Here is a 24,964-nt window from a genome sequence, read left to right on the forward strand (position 1 = left end):
GAAAACGTCTGTGCTACTGCCACAAACCCTAGTCCTGGCAGGAAAAGCCTCAACAAGTAGTGGATCGAACAAGAATGCGGGTGAGTTCTTTTGAGAGGAGGGAATCTTTGCTCTCACGCATCCAGTTCCTAACTATGGCTTCTAGGCATTATGGTAATATACGTAAAGAATACCGGTACCAGTTGGTGTGAGCCATAGCTCTGATATTCCTAAAAGGGTGTTTGTGGCATCACAGTAATCAACAACAGCTTGAAGACCTCGGTGTGTGCGTTCACAGAGATGCTCCCTACACAAGCAACAGGTGATGTGGGCATACGCATATATAAACACCGCTCTGTAAAAGAGGTGCCTTAACATAGAAAGAAAAAATAAAACAGGAACTAATTTCAGATTGCAGGATTATAAATCCCCACAATTCAGTTAAATTTTACCCTCCATAGTTATCTTAGTTTTCAAAGACAAAATAGTTACTTCCTTCACTTACTCTGAGAGCGTAATTTTAGCATTTAAGAAGCAAAACACTGACATAAAAGTATTTCATTTAATGTGCAGCTACCATGAAATTCAGCTTAATGGGAAAGAATATGAACTATTTAAAGTTTATTTCAATTATGAATATATTTGCCTGTTCCTTCCTGTACCAGTCAACCTGAATCACCACATAAAAAAAATGCATTCTTGTATCTTCCTCCCTTTTTCTCCCCCTTCCTCTTTCTTGGGCTCTCTTTTTAACTTGACTAACGGTGATTTTTTGCCGTTAAATCCTCTTGAATCAGAAGTAGCAGCACTGCTAAGTCTTAACAAAAGCGTTGTACTGCATGTACTCAAGGGAAGCTGCCCTGAGAAGCAATGCATGGATTTGTTCCAGTTGAGAAAACAAACTAATACTTCCCTTGCCGTAAGAGGAAATCAAATGTATAATCTTTGCTCAAGGGTTAACCATACAATTCTCAGAAAATACACTCAGCAAAATAGTGTTGACCTGTAGCACTTAAGATGTACTTGCCTTTACCTACTCTTTTGCCAGTCCTCTAGCCAGCCATTTAGCATAGAGGCTTACGCGCATACGAAGATTTTAGCTATCTTCTAGCGTCTCAAATTACCTATGTGCCTTTTTTTTTTTTTGGCTGCATTATCTATCTAGAGACTTTCCTGAAACCATGAGAAAGTAGTATTAAAGGTTAAAATTCTGCTTCAGATTTAAACATACATTTTCATGGGAACCAAAGAATTTGCTGCACTGAAGCCAAAGACAGTCATAACCTGTTCAATTATTGCTCCCACCTCCAAGGGTTACGTGCCTGGAGTCTGCTGTACCAAAGAAATTAAGTGTCTTATGTCATTTGATACTTCACTTTTCATTATTAAAATAATTAAACACTGCGCAAAATATTAAAATAACTCTGTCATGAAGACTTTACTTTAGATTCATATTACCAGGAGCCAGGTTTATGTTTGTTCTAAAAGCTGCATCTACACAGATAATCCCACAGATTGCCTTTCTCTTAAGTACCACAGGCCATTTGGATTAATAATCTCCATCACTCTCTGTGCAGCTTTATATAAAGTCACATAGATAAATCCTGCCTGTGGAAAGTTCTCTGTAGATAATCCTGCCTAGAGTCAACCAGGATACTTAACGTAATCTGGTCATGCAACTGTTGAGGAGGGCATGTTGGAATGCTATCCAGACTTCAATTTTGGGCAGTTCTTGTCAGTAAAGCAGATTTCAAGGGAAGCACAGTACTGTTATTTAAATAACTATTAAATGAACATAACAGCACAGACAATAGAGTGACAGCAGTCATTGAAGATACAAAATTTTAACCTAATGAATGCATTCTTTTGTTTCCATTCATTCCAAGTTAAGTCCATTTGGTGTCCTTTTAAAGTTATTTCAGCTGAAGAACAGGAATTTGTCATTTCACAATCTCCTTGCAAATTTGTATCCAGGCTTCTCCTAGTCCTTGCAGACAGTTCCAGGGAAGGTACACAGACCGTCTGAGTACAGGTTTACTGCTCTAGATTGTCCGTGGAGACGGACAGGTGCTCAGGAAGGTGAGTTCATAGAGGTTCAACCTGCCCTGCAGATGCATCCAGTCTCTTCTTACTGCCCAAACAGGAGACCTAGAAAGTATTGATTCCTAAAATAAGGTCCAAAGTGAGATATACTTGCTCTTAATCTGTGTGAAACTGTTATGCACCACGGAAATAAACAGAAAAACCTAATTTTAGTGATCACTGAAGGAAACACAAATGGAAGGCATGTTGGAGGCAGTGTCTTAGAGGAAAGAACTCCGAACTCGGGAGACCCAGTCTGTCCCGTGTCTGACAATTTCTTCCTGAGAATCATTTCATCTTCCTTTAACTTCACTTCTTCACCTAGCAAATGTACATAACTGGACTTGTCAGCTTTGAAAATTGCTATATTATAGGCACCCTAGCACTCTTATGAAGCAACAGAACGATATTCCTTATATTCAGGAATATCTTTGTAATACAAGCTTCTCTATTAGGAAAGACTTCATCATCCAAAGAGAAGATAAAGTGAGGGGAGAAAGGAAAAAAAACACCTATCTGCATCTAACTTGGGGGCACCTTAGTAAATCAGTTTTTATAAACTTACTAATTCAGGCTTCTTAAAACATTGAGTTGTTTGTTGTAATCATAGTTTAAACAATCTTTATCATGCAGTTAAATTCTGAATTCACTGCTACTTGTTACTCTTATTTCTTCTTTGCTTGCTTACTCACAAGATGATGCTTTGGCCTCCAGTTCAATTTCAGTTCTTTGGAGCATTCATGACATTTATTTCTGTTTTATTAGGAGATTTTAGATTGTAGAGGAAATTACTATCTACTCTTTCCCTGGTACAACAATATGGAGCCTTATTGCATACAAAAATGCTGTTGCTGGACTTGTTTATAAATTTCATGTACTACCTTAGTCTGGATTATCAAAAGTAATGACAACAGTATCCTCTTCTCTCAACTTTTATTTATCCTTTCTAAGGATTAATTTGAAAGACTGCTGCTTCTTGTGCTGTTATGTTTATTCACCGTATTTTTCTCTTGTATTTGCTGACATGAAGTTTTATTTAATGCATATTGTACTGCCTGCTGAGGGTCAGTATTTGTTAATCTTGCCTCATCACTAAAAATCCTACTCGCATACTACCAAGTTTCGTAAGCAGAAATGAACAATGGGCAGAATTGAAATAGCCCTCAAGTAACTGTTAATTAGAGCAGAACTCTTATCTGTATTATGCATCTTTAATTTGACAACTTATCTTTTCATAAGCACGTAGCTAGAAGAACAGAGGGTTTAGAAAATAACAGCTAAGGACAGAATTCTGGCATACAGTAAACCTACAAGGCAAGCGTGGCTCTATTCCCCTTTGTCTCCCAGCTAGAGAAATCAGCAACAGCTAATGGAAATTGGTAGCCTGAAGAAAGGAGAATGATCAGGAACTATCAAGCAAACACGCCAGTGCCAGGTCTTCCCAAAATGGGCCAGGCATTCTGAGAATCACACCCCCTTGCCCCATCAACTTAGAAAGTGCTCAATTCTGCCAAATACAGCTATTTTCAAGGTAGAGATAATAAGACAGAATTATTTGATAGGATATAAAGAATGACTAGTTCAGTTTCACTGGGAGAAATGATCAATATTGTTGTTACATTTTGAAATATATTTACACATTTCTTTGTACGGTTGCATTTTTTCAGGAAGAGAAGCTAAGGTTTAAGAGGGGAGTTTCTATCAAGGCAGCCTGTTCTATCAAGGCAGCCTGCCAAAGGCTGCTCCGTAAACCTGCCAGCACAGACAAGAAACTCATTGAGTTGAAGAGTTACCTTGATATGCCCTTCTCCATCTGTAATATGAAATCTCAGAGAAAACTACTTTAAAACATTTCAGTAACTTTTATAACAACACTTCTATAATGCAAACTTTCAAAACGACAAGGCAAGAAAAAGAGCCCATCAGGTAGGCAAATGCTGTTCCCACAACGTAAATAGGTAGAACAGTGACAGTTTTTGAACACGCATCTCAGTGTTCCCTGAATTGGAAAGTTTTGTATGAATAAAATCAAGAGCGCATTTACAGCACATGAAGTATCCATGTAAACACTTTCCTGAATTGAGGCCTAACTTCTTTGTCTGCAGTCTCTTTATAAATAAAAAGCAGAATCCAGCTTTTTGGCACATTAGCTTTACGAAACATGAGTTAGTGGGAAACACTATATGCAGTAGAATTGAGAATAAGATGAAAGATACAGAGCAAATAGAAAACAGTCTGCGGGGCCAGGGGGCATAAAGCCTCCTTGAAATCCTAAATTCAAATATGCCTTAAGTCATGACTGAAATAATTTGGTTGGTTTCATCTGAGTGGCTAACAGAAGAGGCTTGTTCACATCATTACGTTGCAAGAGAAGTGTTTATAGCTGCCAGGCTTTGTTCCAGACAGAAAAGTGGCAAATAAATGCACATTATATATAAATACATAAGCAGGGTAGGAAAAAAAAATAAAATGTACTGGTAGTTAACAAACTATTCTCATGATCTATCTTACTAAGCATCATTGGAGACCCTCATAAACAACAGTAATTCACTGAAGTAGTAAATGATGTTTATAAATTAATGAAACCCCGATGACACCCTTCTCCGAGGAGAGAAGCAGCAGTAATCCCCTCAGTCCTCCTGCGTGGGAGAGACAGAGAAATGCACAAACCAGCGCTATGAAAGAGGAAGACTAAAGAGTTCAGGGTCTAACTTAGATGATGCTTCTGGACTCAAGTGCTAATAAGGCCTTCACCATCTTTGTAATACTGCACCGGCCATAACAGTTACATGGAAAAAAAAAAAATTCTTTGCTGGGAATTAAGCATCCTGTTATAACAAGCTTTAGTGCAGTTACAGGGATAGCCTTTGTTTTCCATGGATTCAGTTGCCCGGCCTCAGAAGTGCTGGATTAAGTTGAATTATGTACCTGTTTGGGAGTTGGATCTGCTTGGTGTTCGTAGGTGAGCCCCACTACTGCAGCATGGCTCTCCCCAGTTGTGTCAACATAGTTCTTCGTGTATCTGCTCTAGAAACACAGCCGGGGGACCGATTCGGTGTCTGCTCTAGGAGCAAGGTCAAGGCTTTTATTCACACAGTGCGCTTCACTGTGTGAAGAGTTGTGGTGGTTTAACTCAGGGAATGGTGCTCTACCAGATGAGGGACAGAACAGTTGAGGCTGGCGTGGCTTTCTGCGTGCCTCCACTGGTGGAGCCGCAAGGCTGCTGCTAAGAACAAAACCAGCCAGTCTGGGGCTTCTCCCAGGAAAGAGAAGTGTCAGAACTGACACAATGTTTGCAGTAATAAGCTGTGTTGGCAAAATTCTTGTAGATGTCACCAAAATGTAAATGAACTCCACTGACTCAGGGAAGCAGTCTCCAGGAGAAAGAGACACAGAACTTATTTGCATTTAGCAGGGGATTACAAATATCATTGTTCTCTCTCCTCCTCTCAGGCTGAAAGTGTTGGCGCAGTGTCAGCAGTGCAGAGACGCATTTCCCTCTCTTGAAGCTAGTTTAATACCAAGAGAATAAAGCGTGTATCCCTGGGCTTGTCAGCTCGCTCTTTCACGCATACTTTGCTGCAGGAATCCCGATTCTCAATACTAGGAATAATGTATATGATATAGTACAGCAGAAACATGTAGAAGTACATAATTGGTACAGAAAAGAGAGCTCAGTCCATGAAAATACGAGACAGATTCATCACTTCAGTAGGATACAGTGAGGTCAGTCCACAAGCTTTTGCTGGGCTGCAAACGTTTTCTTACCCCAAGTACTACGCTGCAGACAAGTCAGCACGGGCCTCACAAAGTACTACAGAAACCTCATCCTGGAAATACTCCGTTGAACATGAGTTAACAAGAAGGACAGGAAGTTTACCTGATGATAAAAATGCATGAATGAGACAGGTATAATGCAACATTTATTTTTTTTGTTGCCTGGAGAAAGGAAACATCATCACGATAAAAACAAAATACACAAAGATAGTACAGGAATGTTACTTACATTTCCCCTGTTTTAAGGAATATAAAGCAAAATATGAAAAAATCTAATAGACATAAGTGCCATACTAATAAATAGCACAGTAATCCCCACTGCAGAAGAGATTAAAGCATCAAGAAAAAAAAAGAAAAAGCAAAACCATGTTTCCATAGCAAGTTTCTTTTTTCCTATTTTCTATCTTCACACAACCCATGTAATATTCATTAGAAGTAATTTCTCAGCTTAGGAAAACAGTGTGCTGGTAATTCATCCTTCTTCCACAGATCATAGAAAGGGCAGGAAAAATACACAGAGTTAGAGCATGACTTAACACAGAGCATAAGACACCGATCACGTGCCACAGAAAGTGTTGGTTGGGTTTAATTTGAATCACAAGGCAGTTCAAGGAAAAGCAGAGTTACGATACTGCCCTTTTGGCTGGTGACTTTCGAAAGACATTCGGTTAAAGCACCACTCTGCCTAAACACATTGGTGTGTCAGGTCACAGCCTCGGCTCAACCATCTGTCCTCATCCCACTGCAACGCGATCTGAACACTGCTGGCCCTCGCAGTAGGCACAAGATAAAGAGTTCTTCTGACAAAATTGGATCATGCTTGTACTAATAGAGGTCAGCACAGGATTTCATGACTGAACAAGCCAAAAAAAGGGGTCACAGTCTCAATGTGCTAAAATTGTGCATATTTAGTTTATTGTTTGGTGCATGAGCAACTGACTTGTCTCATGGGAGATGCTAACATCCCAATGATGTGATGTTGGGTAAATCCTGCTCTTCAGCACTAATACCATGCCTTCCCTTTGAAAAGGGAGCAAGCATTTAGACTCAGGATGCCAGATTCCTGATACATCATCTTTTCTACCAGGACAGAAAAAATAATGTTGGATATATAGGCGGTAGATTCCCAGTCACGTAGGTGTTCATTGTGCTGCACAGTCTGGCAAGCACCCCATCCTCCCCGCTGCGTAGGACACTGTTTTATCCTCATGGGGAGCCAACACAATGCAAAATAAATCCACAGATTTTTTCCTTCTGTAACCCACCAAAAGCCCACCATACAAGGAACCGCAATGCCCTGCCACACATTGCTTAGAAAAATGGAGTACCTGCAGGATCTGAGCTACATGGGGATAGTTCTGCTCTCGGTCCGCTCCTTTGAGCCGTTGTTTCATCCAAGTCAGGAGGGAAGCGGCGGGCGAGGAGCCTTCCTCCTCTGTCTCCTTTGCAGTTATGAAGGACAGGCAAACTGGCATTCACCAAATGGGAATAAAACATGCCTTAAAGTCAGCATCTCTCTTACCGCTTTATGGAAGCATGAAAACCTTGCTTCAGTCTGCTAAGGCAGTGAAAAAAGCCTAATTGTATCAGTAGAAATTGCCAACACAAATGAGAAGAGCTCTTTATTCAAGGATGATAAGTGAAAGCTAATATTAAGGCTGACATTAGGCAAACTGATTTTGTATTAATCTTGATTTGGGATCATAGCACAGCAACTATTTGCGATAATATATGCATATACACATTTGTAGGTGATGGACAGGGGGGTTACAGGCTTGATGTATTCATATTAAATTATCTTGAGTAAGAATCCAAAGGACAGGGTTTATAGAGTAAATAAGACTAGTGAAATATTTCATTAATTCAAAAGACATCCATCAGAAATGTCACCACATCCCTACCATAGAAAGAGGTTCCCTACAAAGGGTAGGTCCATACTGATGGGGCTCACAGCTGCAAGCCGGTCCTCTCCCCCCAGCCCCCCAAGCCCCAGACGGCACGCGGCAGCCAGGACTGCTTTTCGTGGTGTGGCAACATCCTTTTCACCCAGCCTTCGACCTAACCGAACAGGCTGGGGACTGAACTTGCTCCACCTTTTTCCTGTCCACCCTGAACAAGCTGCTCTGTGCAAGGAGCAGGGACAAGGTGCTGGAGCAGAAGGAAGGGGTGTTACCGTGTTCATTAGCTATCCAGTGTTAACTACTAGGACAAATAAGTATTTTTATTTTGACAAAGCTTAATGGAACAACTGGTACAAATGGCCTTTAAAAAGAAAGATCCCATTCTTGCAGATGAGGCCTTCCTTACCATCTCTCCCATGATTTCCTCCTTCCACTCAGGAAGGTATTGCCAGCCTAAAGAAGCCACATCTAGAGCAAATCTGACATATTAACTACATGTTATTCCAAGTTTCAAGCACCCTTCTCTCACATTTATTCTTGTAATTCAGTAATGATAATGAAGATTAAGTATACTGTCTTTACAGGAACATATTAGTTAGAATTAAAAATTGTTACTTCAAGACAAAGGAAAACCTTGAAGATAGATTTCTCTGCTTAAAAATGCTTTTAGTGTTTACCAATAAAAATAAATTAAAAAAAATTACTAAGATCAAAACCAATTTGCCAAAATTCTAGTAGAGAAAAAGAAAAACTTCATTGAAAAGATACAAGCATAGGAAAAAAAGTATATTTCAAATCTAATTCAATAAGCTTGCAAATAATTATTATAGTTATGTTCCTAACTTACAGATGCTTGCACGGATGAATACTTAATCTGATCTCATACCATGATCATTATGCATGTACATTAGACCTGCATGTGTAAAACTGGTATGACTGCAGTTTTGAAACAGCCAGCATTCCCCCAGCACATCTTCCTGACATCCTGCTCATTTGGAACCCTACTGCAGTGAAGTGTCTGTTTCTGTGTAATTTCATGTTTGGGAATAATTGAGAGATGAGCAGATAACTGAGTTAGTGCACAAGGTAATTTGACTGGACGCCGTATTGATTCCTCCTGTAATGGTTCAGGAACTGGTGGTGATGAAGATTGTTCGGATAGAGCAGCAGTAGTGCAAAAGAAATTACAGGGTACCCATGCATCATCAGTGATATCTACCTCATAGTCAGTGAGAGAGTAAAAAAAAAAAATCTTGTGCTAAATTAATCAGAGGAAATAGGACCACAATTCATAGAGTCAGTAATCATCTTGACAAATATTGTAAATTAATGCATTATACATTGTTCATTATTTTTTATCTCAGTCACAGTAATTTTCTAAGGTTGATATGTATATGTTTCTCTTAGGAGCAGAGTTTTTGGGTAATCAAACACTGATAAAGGGCAACACGAGGAATAAACATACGCATTATTAGGCTATCCCTAATCTTTCTTCGCAGACAGGGTTTATCTCTAAGTAACATTGGAGATGAACATGAGCAGTGACTTTCCTTTCAGAACTGAAAAGCTCACTGAACACTCTTAGCACTTTCTGAATCAACAAGGTTGCCCACAGCTTCACAAGCACCGAGCGCTTGCAAGCTCAGGTATATTGTTAGCAATGAGGCCATCTGCTTTTATCATCAACCCTCTCTTCCTCGGCCCAACCCTGAAATGTGGTATTTTAAGAAACTATGCAGCAGCTGTTAGAAAAATCTGTGATCTCATTGCCAGAAGGACTTAACCAGAGAGTATTAACAAATGACACAGTAAATATGAATACATCAATTAATTTAATAATCCAAACAGCATGGTATTTCTTATATCGAATGCTGTCAGCACAAGACAGATCAGAGGATCTAAAGTGAAAGTCCCTGCACTATATGATAATTAGTACAGCCTTCAGAACAAATTGTAGTAGGACAACATGCACAAGCTGAACATTATAAAGCTGTAGGTGTGGCTCCATAAAACATAACGGTTATCCTTGTTAACATTTCTAGCACATTTCGACAATTAATACCAATGCAGAAGCTATCTAGAAAGCAGCAGGGGCTCAAACAGGATTTTATTTTCTGTCCCTTTATCTCCAGTAGCTAAAAAACCCAAACAAACCCCAACAAAAAAAAAAAAAAACAAACACACAAACCAAATAAGACACACACAAACAACCAACCAAACCAAACAAAGCACACCTAAGTTCAGACCACATTCCCTTACCAATTCACAACGGAAGGCAGGAGCTCGCCCTTCTCCAAGTCATGAACAGCACATCACTGTAGTACAGCTTCAAGACACCCCCACCACTCTTGATTAAGATCCCTCAACAGATACTTTGTGATGTACAAGACAAGAATGAGGAGTTAAAGGAACTATTTGACACAGGCAGAGATTTCAAACCTTTCCCATTTAATGTTTTTCCTTAAGCTTCAGGGCAGTAAAGTATTTCTACTGTGTTGGATAAAATAGGAGCTATTTTCATGCTGTCAGTTTCTTCACAAAAAAAAAAATTAATGCAACAAATATAAAATTTCAAGTTTCTTTTAATCTTTGATTGTCTTTTAATCTGATTTTTCACACATAAGAAACTGAAGATGTTCATCTCTTCACACCAGAATTGAAGGAGCAGTGTATCCAGCTATCTCATGCAAGTATTAGTCCACAGAAGAGCAGGTACATACAATTTACATATCTAAGTTTAGCAGTCTCTTTGAGATGGTGATAAATTCTTCTAATGTGGAACTCTTATATTGAAGGACTCTCACATTGAAGGACATTCTGAGTTCTCCTGTATTGCAAGACTACAATGTAATATATGCCTTTTTGGTAGGGAAGAAGTATGTTTAGTTACTTTGCAAAGCACCACCTTAATTGGCCACACCACGTGAAGCCTCTTGGCCTCATGAGCCTAATAACGTAACTCCTATCTGCCAGCACCTAGTTAAAATGAGTAATTAAGGTAGATAAGAGGAAACTGAAGAACGGGTTCCAGTTTTGGGGTTTTTTTGTGCTTCTTTTTTTAATTTGTTAATCAACAATTGTAAGAGGCCTTACTGTTAGCAAATATGTAGATGAAAATCCCTTTGCTGTCAGCGTGTGATCAGCATCACTGGGGACAGAAATAATTTCCTTTTCTACTAAGTTGTTTAGATCTTTCTCCGTATATTTGCCCATGTGCTTGAAAGAGGATAGAAGAGGATTTTAAACCAGCCTAGACACTAGCAAGAATCTCATAGCTTTTTTCAAAAATTCCTTTTTTTTTTTTCCCTGATGGGAACAATTTAACAGACATTTCCACTATGACTATTAAGAGAAGAGAGAGAGGATGGTTTGCATGCAGGCGTGTTAAGAGTTAACGGCAGGGCTCAGAAAACAGTTGAGAGTCATTCTGTGCCGAAGTGGCAGGTTAATAGTCAAAGGAAGGTCATTCTGCCTCATCCGAAATACCCAATTGTGGCCAGAGATGAAATCAGAGTTACCAGCTAAACTGCAAGAACAACAGTTAGCGACCTTTAACATTAGACTAAGCATTCAAAGCGCATCCCTTTGATGTGAACATCGCTGCTGTGAGAAGGTGGGAGCTGGATGGTATTTCTCTCTCCCTGTTGTTCCAGGCAGTATCCCTAAAAGAGCTTTCATTTAAGTAGTCTTATTAGAAACACCCCTGCAGGGCTCACTTATTTTCTGGAACTGAACCATTTTCTGTTCCCTTTTGTTCAAAAGGGCACAAAAACTGGCTATTCTTAAAAACAGTCAGTATTCCAGGTTAAGACACTGTCAAGGGTGCCCTGTGGGTATCCCAGAGGTTCTAACCCATATGCAACACCGTTCATTATGTTGCATTCAAGGGATTTATAAAACCTTTGTAACTCAAAATTTAAACAACTTTTCCATAACATATAATTATTTAAATGGAGTCTAATCTAAGAAACAGAGCACTCACAGAAAAAGCGAAAGTTCTTGTTCTAGCCTTACTCTGCATTTTTCTGTTATTATTCTCACTCAATCTCATTCAGTAGCAATGCAGAATAATGCACGCTGCAATTTCTGTTTCCTTTAGAAATACATTATTTTTTAAAAATCCTCTTTGAAAATAATAAGTAGCTTCATTTTAAGAACAGGAAGGAATACCCACAGCCTAGACTTCTGATCATCTGGAGAGAAACCGGTGCAGCATACACAGATGTTCCTCATGCCATCTGTAGATATCAGTCCTTCTTAGGCTATATCTCCTGTTTGGGGAAGAACCCTGGACCTCTTCCCGCTTCCCAGCACATAGGAACACGTAACTACTTCACCGCCAGCAGCTATCAACGTTTACCCTGTGCCAAAACTAGCCTTGACGGGAAAACTACATTTTACATTTAATACACACATATAATTTATAAGAAGGAACTACGTGGCACCTATAAAGCAAGCTGTACATGCAAGGCAGCAGAATGTTAGCTGCTCCAGTAGAAACACCACTGACTCAGCTGGGGGGAAGTTACTTTTTCCAGACCATGAGAGGAGTGAGTCTTCTCTCCTCTTTAGCCTGATTCCACTCTGCCGGCCAAAGGCAAACACAGGAGAGGGCAGAATCCGTGATGTGTGCCACACGGCCCTTGGACACCATACACCGTATGTATGGAATGGGCTTTGGCTGTATGGCAAGTCCTATAGTTCGACTTACCGGTCCTCTGACCAAACGGGTCTTCTATAGTAAGCAATAGGGATTTTAAGGAAAGGGATTTTTCCACCCTAGTTTTTCAAATAGTAACGTTTGAGTAATTTAATTTCTGTATATCTTTCGGTGTCCTTGAATTTTGGTGGCTCCTTTAGCAACAAAGAAACTAGGTGATTGAAATCGTCCCAAGAATCAATATCTGGTTTGCCATTATTGACATTCCTGCAGCTGTCTAAGCAGAAGTCCTAGTCTTACTCAGACAAAATCTGAGGGAATGAAAGCACTTCTTAATGGTATGAGAAAACTCCTTGATTTACGCAGGCAGATAGTGCTGTAGCTATTACAGATACAAATGATAATGTAAGTCATACTATAGGCTTTGTATACTCTGTGACATCAACACCATAATTCATATGGAAGTGCATAACAACACTGCAAAACCCTTTTAATTATTTTAAAAAATTCAAGTCACCTTGAAAGAAAGACCAAGATATATCACATATGATATCACCTCTTAAAGATAGATCTTTGGATTCCAGCATTTGTTAACAGGTTTCTATCTTAGCGCCCAGTTCCTTACATAACTAGCTAGATCAGTATTGCAGTTGTCATTATTTTCTGAGCAGTAAGTGTCAATCATTCCTCTACATATTTTTTTTTAGTAGATTACTGCTATTGAAGACTGGAGGATGGTAAAGGAAATAAGATTATTTCAATAGGAAAAGCTCTAAATAAGAAGCAACCCGTAGCCACAAGCACTCTAGAAGGAGTGTTCAAAGGTGGATATGATTCCTGAAGCTCAGTTAGTAGTTCAATATCAGAGTTTTGTTACATATATCACTTTATTAGCTCTTTTCCAGAGTTTCAAATCATGCGAGCAGGTTAATGATTGCTAAAAGATGCTGGTTAGAGCCAATTGAATAGCTCAGTGCAACACAAGGAAAATACAAAACTTCATAATTTAGAAAGTCTCATAGATCTGAGACAATTTAATAATAATCAGAAGTGGATAGCTAATTTACAGATTTCATAAATGCATACAGCACGTAACAGAAAAGTCAGCTGTCCGCCAGTTATTACTGTTAGAGCTAGCAAGAATTTCATCACTGCCTTCTCATTTTCTCTGTGGAGGCGGAAAGTAAAGTTTGTAAAGAAAGGAACTTTCCTGTGGGTTCCCCGCTGCCGGCCAATGAAGATTAGGTTTCCTGCCTGGGCTACATCTTCCATGAGCTGTCACCTGCCCTATAGCTACCTCTTTAGGTCACATTAGATATAGTTCAGGCAGAGCTCAACCTCCTAAAGAGGAGACATGAGACATCTAGGTCACAGTTCAAGCAGACTGCCGAGATAAAATACAGAATTATTTACCAATTACATTTTTTTAAACCTCTCCCTCTCAGAATAAAAAGAAAAATTATTATATTGCTACAATTTTTTCCTCCAAATTCTATGAGAAGCTTATGTGCCGATATACCAGAGTTTCTCACAATAAAAAAAAAATTATTGTTTTTGCCCCAGTCAAGTCACTACCAACCTAAGTCAGATCACAGCTTGTGAAGGTAACCTTACTTTAATGGGTAAAATAGGATTCTCGTCATACTTATTTCCAAACCCTAATACAGTGTTTCAGAAAAAAGTAATAGGCTTGGGTCCTGCTTATAAAATTGTATTAGTTCAAAGTTGTTTGTATATGAGAAAATAGAGGAAGAAATATATTGTCCATCACAAAGTGGGCTGTTATACTTCCAGAGTGATTTGTTTCACTGCAGTGGTATTTATCACGTTGATAAAATAGACCATGGATCTGAAAATTGGAAGATTTTTCCTGTTAATTTGAAACAGCACCTATACATGCTGCTGTGACATCAACATAATACCCTAAAGCCACAGCATCTGAAAAGATTTATTTTCTGAGCCCTTATGCAGCCACATTCTCTTTGCCTCTGACATTCTCAATTTGCAGGCTGCTGGTGATCCAATCTTATTCATTCTGGCTCTATAATAAGGATGTCAATGCAAGAAGAGAAAAGTCATTATCTGATAGCCGGCAGACATGATAAAAAGGCAGAGTTAGATATCTCAGAGGAAAGGCCACCCTTTCTGCCTTGGATGAGCTTCTCAAGGTCATGGGCGGCTTTTGTACCTGTAAGTACACTCCAAATTCACTTTAAGCCAAGTGCATCAGATAAAACTGCAATGTCCCTATCATACAGTCTCATGTCTGAATAAGATTTTGATATTTTACTATTAATCAGTGAAAAGTTTTAATTATGATTACAACACATTATGCAGTGAGAAAGATCAAAGGAGGCAACGTGAGCTGCAGAGAAACTCAGTCTAAGTTCATGGGTCCTGTCTGGTTAATGGCATTCATATGGGTTTGGATTATGTGGAAGTATCTCCCATAGTAGCAATAATCAGGCAAGACTAGTTAACCATTTGTGTAGAAAGATTTTTACCTCAAACTTAAAAATTATAATTAATATCATCTGTTTTGGGGAATTGTTTAAATGTCACAGTTGCAGCAACTGACAGCAAAAATTTATTTATTTATTGACTGTCAGATCACTACTAAGTATCTTTCCAGAAGCTAAGCTACCATCAAGCACAGGTTAATGAGCTCTCATAAGCAGTTAGTGGATGAAAGTTTGAGCTGCAATATACATGAGCTAAACTAGATCAACCGATCTTTAATCTATGAATACGTACACCACACGATACCCTTTACAAGCCACATTAAGGTAAAAGTTCGAAGCAATCCCTATAGGGTTATTATTGAATATCAATCGTAGCTTAAGAGTCAGTTTAATTTTCTGCATGCAAGTCAGAAAAGCATACCCAACAGGAGGACAACACCCGAGTGGGTTGAGGCTGTAGGTAGCAGATGAAAGCAGGGAGAGAGAATTAAATATGCTCCTGGGCCTCCTGAACTGAAAATTCCTTTCCCCATACTATTTGTACAGCTCTAGTAAAACTAATTTACAGAGAGGGCATTTCCCAGGTTATTCTAGTCTTCCAGTCATTTGCCCAACTTTGCTACAAGACATTAAAATAAATGCAAAAGGACCAATAGCCTTGCCTGTTCTTAGCATCATCAGCAGTTCCTTTTAAATACTATTTAAACATTACACGCACTAAGGTAGCAATTCTCATCTGCTTCCTGTGTCTCCCTAGACTATAGGAAGAATCTGACACGCAGTGTTCCCATAGCTGAATTAGTATAACTGGTGAGCTGAGTTTTAGTCTTCTGGTGTTAAAAACCCACAGATGGGAGTTTGTGTTGCAGCATGGCAGTCTGTGCTACTGTGCAGCTGCTTTAGAGGGCAAGAACCCAAACACTCAATGCATTCAAACGGTAAGGCAGTGCCACCTAATTTGTTCTGCTTGACACAAGCCATTGCCATAGCCAGACCTACAAAACCCTTTCTTCAGTGACCAATTTTCCATCTTCCATACTTTAATGATAGCTATAAACTCCCTGTACTTACTCAGGTTTTAAGTCTTTCTGGGTCTCTAGTTATTCCTACCTTAATAAGTTGCCATCACAGCTGCTGCAGATCTTACGTGATGGAGCACTCAATGATAGGTGTGCCAAGATTAATTCTTCAGAGGTACAGAAGTTAGTCTTGTGAGAAGACAACAAGCAGATTGCAAGAAGCTATTTGAGGAGAACATACCTAGGAGTTCATACTAATTCTTCCCTATCCAACTGGTCAGAATTAGTAAAAAGCACAGTATTTTCCTCTTTTTTATAATAGGGAGGGAGCATTCAGTTCCAGGTTTATCACTAAGTGTGACTCTTTACCAGGGAGTCAGAAGAAATCATAGATCCATCAAAAGTGTTCAATGGAAAGTGTGCTGATTTCAATATCGCATCTGACAGAGCTGAGCTATTCTCATAAGCTTTCCCATATATGGAATTACTGAATTTTTTAAAATATTTTCACTACACTTAGGGATTGGAAAGGTTAAAAAAAAATCAAAACTTGTTAAATTGCCATTCCATTTAAAACTGGCAGGTTGTTTGCACAAAAATAAAGGAGTTGAACAAAGTGTAAGTGTAAATCAAATACAGGTCAGATTTCAATCTGCAGCAACTCTTGATAACTCCTTGGGATAACCAAGGTAAGTGCCATAAGCAGATGACATCCTTGCATTTATCTAGCCTAAGTGGGAAGTTCCAGCCTTCCTCAGGATCCAGATGGAATAGCTTTATATCCAACAGAGACTTTTTTCTTTAAAAAAAAAAATTTAGCTCCTATGGGGCCTTTGCATTCAATGACTTGAACAATATCCCTCTCTCCCTTGCTACAGTGATGCTCTGTACAAAGCCGTCGCCTGTGATCCAAACCCTTTTTCAGCTTGTTTTTGTAATGCACCTACCTTACTCATTCTGTGAGCTCCTGCCTGGGAGCTACAGAAATAAGCAGTGTGACAGCAGGCTGACAGCAGCTGCAGGCAGAGGCTTATTTCACAGAATAGCAGCAAGTGCAGAATCCAGTTGGTCACTCTTGGCCAGACTAAATCATCTTTGAACAAGAACAGGTCATAAAGGCAGAATCAACAAAAGTCTTCATCAATTCCACTGATTTAGCTTATCTGTGTGCCTCACAGACATCTCAACTCCTCCTTGCTATCTGTCAGTTTCCCTTCCTTGATAAAGAGACTGCATATTCCAGCACTGTCCCAACCAGGGATTAAAAAAATGTTTTAAATTGCTTTGGTGTTTGAGACACTTTGTTGTGATTTTTTTAAAAATCAAAGCACTATCCTATACTGAGCTTCCTCCTACTCATTTGCAGTCCTGTACGCTTTGCTAATATAGCATATTTAGAGGTAACAGGAGGTGCCACCTCATCAACCCCAGACAACTTGTACTAACCCAGAGCGTACATGTAATACAACATTGTTCTGTCTGTGTGCTTCAGCTCTAGTTCAGCAAGTAATCGCTAACCCATCATGTCCTCAGGCAAGGCTTAACTGAGGCTGGCAGGGATGCAGAGGTGTAGGATTCCACACACAAAATCCTTCCAGTACAACACATCAGCTCTTCTTCAGGAGCCATCCATGCACATTTCAGTCTGGGAAAAAAAACCCACTCCATGTCTCATCCTCTCCACCAGCAAGAACATGAATTATCATCTTTATTAAGATGATAGATTTTAAACCAGGGGAAGAGATTTGGTTATTTTAGTGAAATCCAGCCAAATCGCTTCCAATTTTTAAAGGGAAAAAAGAAAACTATCAATTACAGAGACCATTGTGGCTTCACTAGAGCTGATGTGCCTTCAGAAAAAAAAAAAACCAAACAAAAACCCAAACAGCAACAACTCTTTCAGTATGGAAAGAAGTGATTTTCATTTCATGTAGTGCTTCCCTTCTGTCTCATCTGGGATACAAGCACATAAAAGCAGTGAAGGAGAGAAGCCACTCCTAATTAAGGGCTGTATCTTGGGTAAACCAAGCTCCCATGACACATCTGCACACCAAGACATTTCACTCTGACAGGATCTGACCCAACTGAAACTTCAACATTCCTTACTGACAAGTTAGAAAGGAATAAGAAGAGTCCCTTCAAAGACAGGTTCAGGAGAAGGAGAAATAGCACAACATATGCCAAAAGTCAAGTTGTACTACACCTCCTTCAATGTTACTTTACAAGTTGGTCTGTCGAGATGCAAGAGCACCGGGTAAAATAGTATGATATTTAAGGGATTTTGCAGATGGATAATTTATTGTCTAACACTGACTAGATAGTATAGGCAATTTTCCATTAGTACTCTAACTCTAAATGAAGTGTTTGCTCAACCAGACGTGCCCCTTGCATTGTATTCACGGCTGCAACAGCCAGCATATTCCATTTGTGCCGTGTCCGGTTAGCCACACAACTCCCATCACTGGATAAAAGCAATGGTTTGTGCATCCCATGTAATTCATATTTAGAGGATTAGATATATTCATATTTATGCTTGTAATTCTTTACAGTTTGCAGTTTCAGGGAAAAATACAACTTACCTCAAAAAAAAAAAGTTATCACTCTGCTACTGCTGTTATGTTTATGGGCTTTATGTAGTTTTCCAGATACTTCTACTCTGAATGAAAAAAAAGCCCATAGCATTTTTATATACAGGAATGTACAGTTTATCAAAAGAAGACGTATTTGGATAAGAGGAGAAATATTTAAGACATTCTTTTGCCCCAAATTAATGTAAACATCTTTTGCCCCCAAAAATTCAGAACCAAAGAATTTATATCAATATAGCATCTCATTCTGTAGTTGTCAGTCACTTGAGCAATTCCCACAGTAGTTAAGTCAGTCTGTAAAGTCTAGAGGACTAGACTCAGTGCCAAATTGAAAATAATACCATAAGAGAAGTTTATCAACTGCATATTGTTTTAGGAGCAGGCTAAGGGGAGTTATTAATTCCTTCTAATAAGGGCAACATCGCAATATATCTTGTCTTAACCAGAGACTGGGTTCAGTGAGGTTGAGCATAAAAAGAGAGAAAGATTCATGATGGTGAGAAACAAGAGATAGAATAGACAAGATTTGGAACAGCTAAGGAAGCCCTGAGAAAGTGCTAAATAAATGGGCTGCCTTGAAATAAAAAATAACACCTCAAGTACAAGTGGTGAGTATAAGAGAGTGCTTTCTATTTGAAGTCACTGCTAACTTGTTAAATTCCTATAAAGCAAAACAGGCCCAAATATTAGTGCTCACACTGGGTGGCACCACAGGCATCTCCAAAATAGTCAGTGTATTTAGATACCAGATACACAACTAAAAAAAAAAAAAAACACCCACAAACAACAAATACAGTATTTTTTTTTTCCCTTTAGTCAGTCCCTTCCTGTTAAGAGGATCATTTAGAAGTTGTCCCAGTTTCACAAGATCCGAAAGCTCTCACTGCAGCCTCTTTTCTTTCCCAATGAACTTGCCAGGAAGTTTATCACCAACTCCAGTTTGCGTACTACTAGCGGTTTGAAGAGCGCAAGCCCGATAGTGCATGGAGCAACCTCACACCCCAGGCTTGTGTTCTCATCATGATGGCAAAGTTGATTCTTCCCTTTTATCTTTGCAAGTCAGCCAAAATTACCAATAAATTATCACCAGTACTTTCAGTTCAGGTGTCAGTTCCCTGCAACTGTGATTTAAACTAACTGTCACTCCTGTGATATTTGCATCTTTCAAAGACAGAATTTGCAAAAATCCAAATAAACAAGGCTATGGAAAGCCAGCACGAGTACACACTTGGACGCATTACCAACAGAGATAGTTTAAAAAAGCTGTACAAATAAGAAACAATTAGAATTTTGTAAACTTTGAGGAAGTTTAGTTCTACTACAAGGGCCACAGGATCAGCAGAATCTACCCCTCAAACATATCCCATACTTGAAAACTCATTGTGCTATGAGTATTAAGGAGTACAGTTTTCCCTACCCTTTAGATTTAATGCTACAGAATCGTTTTGATTTTCAGAAAATTCTGTTTTCTCTTTTGGCAAAAAATGCTTTGTAAAAGCTCAGCACATTTCTTGGATGTCTATCGTAATTGTTCATAAAGATTCTCAGCCAACAGTGCTTCTAAAAAATTAACAAAAATCCTACTACATGCTAATTCCCCAGTTTTTTTATATTTCTAATCAGTTCTCTCAATGTCAAGTGTTGGCCAATGATAATATACACTGGCTTGAAGCCATCAGCTTCTTTTTCAGCTTATTGTGACTATAAGACACCAAGCTGTATATCCCAAAGGAAGAGTGGGGAAGACATTGCTGAAAACTATCTGCTAACATCTATCCATGTAAAAAGCACTTGCACTTCCCAAAGCACATATTGACTTTACAGAACATTCAAAAGAGCAAAATTTTGTTAGCCTTAGTTTCTGCAGGAAGCAAATTATTTATCTGTTCAACTGGCATATAGCCAGATATAAAAATATATCCACGCCATATTTGAAAGCTAGTCTCAGTATACTTGTATCTCCAATAATTTCCTGCATCAATAAAATTCTGGTTTATTCAGTACATATTCTGATCCTGAGCAGCTAATGGGAGATTTCTTTTTATTCTAAGGGCAGGGGTTGTTTGTTTTGCGGGTTTTTTTTTATAAGCTGTGGATTAAGTATAGAAAATGGGTGCTTATTGCAACTTGTTTGCAAGACGTAGGCCCAAATTTGGCTACCTTTACTGAATGCTCAAACTTTTGTCCACAAAGAAACATATGGAGCCTTTCACTTAAACAGGGATTCTATCTGCAAAATCCTGAATCCTTTCCCCCATCATTTGTAATGTTTACCTCCCCTCCATTAGCAGTGCAATCCCCCATAAATACATCTATGGGCAATTAATTCATATGTATAGGCATATGCCACCAGTTGATCCTCTAGAGGAAATTTACTGTTTAATACTCTCTCTTTAGCTAGTCTCAAAAGGATATCTTGACTCGTGAATAAATTACTGGAGTTATTCTGACTTTTCAGAGTTTGGGATAATCTTGCATTTTCCATTTTTTTCCCTTAAGCAGATTTATTATTGAATTTTTTTTTTTTTTTTTTTTTTTTTTTTTTTTTTACACAGTGGAAAGCAGTTATAGCTTTTGCCACATATAACATGAGTGCATTTCGACTGAGAAATCAAAATGGGGTGGAAGAGTAGTAATGTTGCTGTGCAGAACCGGTTGCCTGGAACAGCGCCTGGGGCAGTGCAGGGCATACCTGTGTACCTGCTGCACCACAGTCCTTCCACGTGGATTTATGGCAGGGTCTGCCTGCCCACACAGCCCCTTCCTTACACTGCGTAAGGCCAAAGGAGGAGGGATGAAAGGAGAATGACTGCACCAAATCTATCCTCTCCGCAAGGCATGTAGCCAGCTCGAACATGAGGAAAGTTGGGACTAAAATACAGGTTTGACACCATCCTTGGGGCCCGGTTTAAACATATTGGGCAGTCCAAAGGGCAATAAATCACATTTATTTACTTTCAGGTTTTTAATGAGTAAGTTTTAAGTAAATTAAAGATGGTTGTCTATTTCAGCAGTTTATTAGATGTTAAGGCCAACAGGACCACCATATTGAAATGGCCTCAAGTTGCACCAGGGAAGGTTTAGATTAGATATTAGGAAAAATTTTTACACTGAAGGGCTTATCAAGCATTGGAACAGGCTGCCCAGGGAAGTGGTTGAGTCACCGTCCCTGGAGGTATTTAAAAGACGGGTAGACGTAGTGCTTAGCGATAAGGTTTAGTGATGTTTTTTGCCATGTGTTAGGTTGATGGTTGGACTCAACCTGAAAGGTCCCTTCCAACCTAGGTGATTCTATGATTCTATTGCCTAAGCTTCTTCCTACTAAGGCAATTTTTTTTTATTTTTTTTTTCCAAAAAATCCAGTGCCTTGCTAAGAATCCCACTCTGAACAAGTCTCTTCACCCTCTGCTCCAAATCAGTTTCTTGGGATGCTGACTCATCCCACAGCCTAAAGCATGCCCTGTGCTACAAAAACATGCTCTGCTGTTTCACTCTTGCCCAAAACTTCCTCTGCAAAACCTTGGACTCTTTTCACGCTTAGTAACAACACACAATGCCTCTGTTTTCCTCAGAGCCCAAATTTTTGAGTTTTCACTTTTCTTCTTGTGCAATGGAGTCCTTTCAGCATCAATCAATTCATGATACAAAGAATCTTTCCAGGAAAAAGCAATCAAGATTACCATTACCCAACAGACATCATTGACTCCATCAGGATATTCCCTAATTACAGGGAAATGACTGCCCAGTGACTCCCCCAGAGTCAGTTACTAACAGCTCCAGAAATAGCTCTAATAAATACATTGTCCATAAAAGCATGAATTTGTACAATGGGTCTGTCTCAGGGTGTCTCTCAGGGCTTGGAAAGCCCTTAGTTTTGGCATCCATATAACCACACTTTGTAAATGTCTCTTTTTACAATGGACACACTCTCTCTCTCTCTGCTGTACAGAAGTTCACCTGAACCAGAGCAGCCCAACTAGTGAATTCCCCAGCTACGGAGAAAATGGCAATGATACTAGTTTACTTGTTTCACCCCTTCTGGTAGCTGGAGTAGTGATCGGACTTGTGCTATTTCTGTCCTGTGTTACAATCATCGTTGGCAGTCTGCGAAAGGACGGGCGGTTGCGACACCCACATCCGAGGAGAGATGCTGTTTACGGTAAGAGAGCTAGTTATAGCAAGATAACATTTAACTTTATTAATATTTAGTGTTACGGGCAACAAAAAGCATCTGTCCGCTGTGCAAGGGATAAAAAAATTAAAATAATTTAAAAATAGGATGAGTAGGTCACAGGCAGCTTTGTAGTTTACTAGCATCTTTGTGCTGGCACTGAATTCACATAGTACAAGCTCCACAGTTAATGGTTAATATAAATAAGGCCAATGCCAACAGCATTTCTTAAAGAGCTTATTTTCCCTTGATACAGTATAAGATCCCTTCTCAATCCCTCCACTGCTGATAGTTTATTTTCATATCTCATTATAGCCTTGGTATAGCATATAATGTAATTTCTGCATTGGAAAGACAAGAATCTTTTCAGTTCTGCAGCGTGCGCCAACCTACGGCAATGACCAGGCAATCTCTTCTTTTCTGACCACGGAAGTTCATAACTGGATACAAACAGAACAACAGGGCATCACAATGTCATTACAACTTTCATCATCATTAATGACATCAATGTCATTACAACAGTCATCATCAAAGAGACTAGTTTGTTATCAAAAAAAGTGCAAATTCCTATCCCCCTACTCCCTGGCAAAAATCCACTGTACTTTAAAAGGGTTTGGGAATATGAAGGAGTTCAGTGTAGAATTGTATTTTTGGCTAATTTTGGCTTTGGTGACCAGAAGTTAAAAGCCACTTTGTCAGTGAATTTACAGAACCTGATAATTTCTATATTTAAGGAAAAGAATGGTTACAAAAAGTTACTTTGCAAGTCTTCAGCTAGTAAAAATTCAAATGATAAATGGATTAATGAATTGAGTGGAGCATCAACAGTTTGTCATCTGTGGTTAGGCTCCTATATCTGTACATTATGAAATTACAGTTCTTTGCATATTGTTGAGTTTTTTCTCTTCACATAGAAAAGACAATAATAGTGAACGACAAAAATGCATTGGCTCAAATCTTGATTTCACTGAGGTAAATCAAGTTTACACTGACGCCAGTTTGCCTTCATTTAATTATTTGGACCAGGAATTTTCATGTCTAGAAGAAACACATTTTCTAGGATAAGTCTGTCCACCTGGAGCCAGGAATAATTATTTTTGGCTTTTCCAGAAACATTTATCCAGATAAGTGAATTACTTCTACGTTTTGGGAACAAATTCTAGACTCCAAGTGAAAAGCAAATTACCATGGTAACATACAGAGGGAAAGAGGAAAGGAAAAAAAAAGAAATCAAAAAACCTAATGTCTACTATTATTGTAACATCTATTTTTCCTACTTTTCAGCAGCTAAATTTGGGATTAAATAGTTAAACCCAATTTGGAGTTACTGTTTTACCAATGGACACACAGATTTTGGCATGATAAAATACTGACCATTAAGATTCAATCACTACATTTAAATCTACTGCCATGTTCTTTAAAAAACCCTGAAGCCAGACAAAAACATAAAGGACAGTTTTCAAACTGTTTGTTATAAATAACAATGCTAGAGAAATGGAAAAAGAAAAGCATGGTGATATTTCTCAGAGAAACTAAAAAAATTAATCTTAAACTAAATTGTGCTAGTCTACCCAAGTGAGAATTTTACATTAGCACACGCCATCCGAGTATCTCAGCATGCGTCCAGCGGCCAGCTGGGGAGCAGCGGGAGTCACTGTGAAATTAGCTTCCTTCGCTTCTCCAGCAAAAGGAAAGCACAGCACATGATAGACAGGATTAGTCCTGGTAAATTCCTCAAGAATAAATTGGCAGAGGTGAAAACTGCCAGAAGGAGGAACAGACAGTTCAAGCAAAGTCCTGCCCTTTACCCTCTGTCGACTGCTTTAATGTCACTTTAGAAGCTGTCCCTTCTCTCTGGGTACTATATTAATGCATCAAGTGAAAAGGAGAGACCATTTTATTTTTAAGACAATTGTGGGGGGGCGGGGGAGTGGATATTGCTGCATTTCCACAGTTTGGGACATTCTTACGGAAGTTTAGCCTGGAATACTGAGCATTAACTAGCTATCTTCAAAGACAGAAAATAGCTTCTTGTTATTTCTGGAGCTACGAGGCTCTTCTGTGAAAGCATTAAGAAAGCCCCGGAGCGGGCAGCAGGATGATTTTCTCTACTATTTTGCAGTTTTTCCCCCTTTTGTGAGCATTTTTATTAGGAGCAGCATTTTCTCCAGACACATACCTACAATCAAACACCTAAGCCTCCTTTTAAAAACCTTCACAGAATTCGCAAGGTTTCAATCTGCGCAGCTCCTGGGAACTTCAGCAATCCTGCTAACCTTTGAAGCTGCATGCAACACAACTGACACTCCTCTTCAGCTTTTGAGG

General features: G+C 39.0%; 1 protein-coding gene across 1 annotated transcript in view; it reads left to right on the plus strand.

Moving 5' to 3' along the window:
- BEAN1 (brain expressed associated with NEDD4 1) overlaps nt 1-24,964 on the plus strand; it is a 61,045-nt gene that overhangs the window by 18,673 nt on the left and 17,408 nt on the right. The window contains exon 4 of the mRNA XM_074582889.1: nt 22,418-22,627. Within this exon, the coding sequence (XP_074438990.1) occupies nt 22,418-22,627 (210 nt within the window). The remainder of the gene's footprint in view (nt 1-22,417; nt 22,628-24,964) is intronic.

This window comes from Larus michahellis, chromosome 4 (genome assembly GCF_964199755.1).
Source record: "Larus michahellis chromosome 4, bLarMic1.1, whole genome shotgun sequence".
Taxonomy (NCBI): domain Eukaryota; kingdom Metazoa; phylum Chordata; class Aves; order Charadriiformes; family Laridae; genus Larus; species Larus michahellis.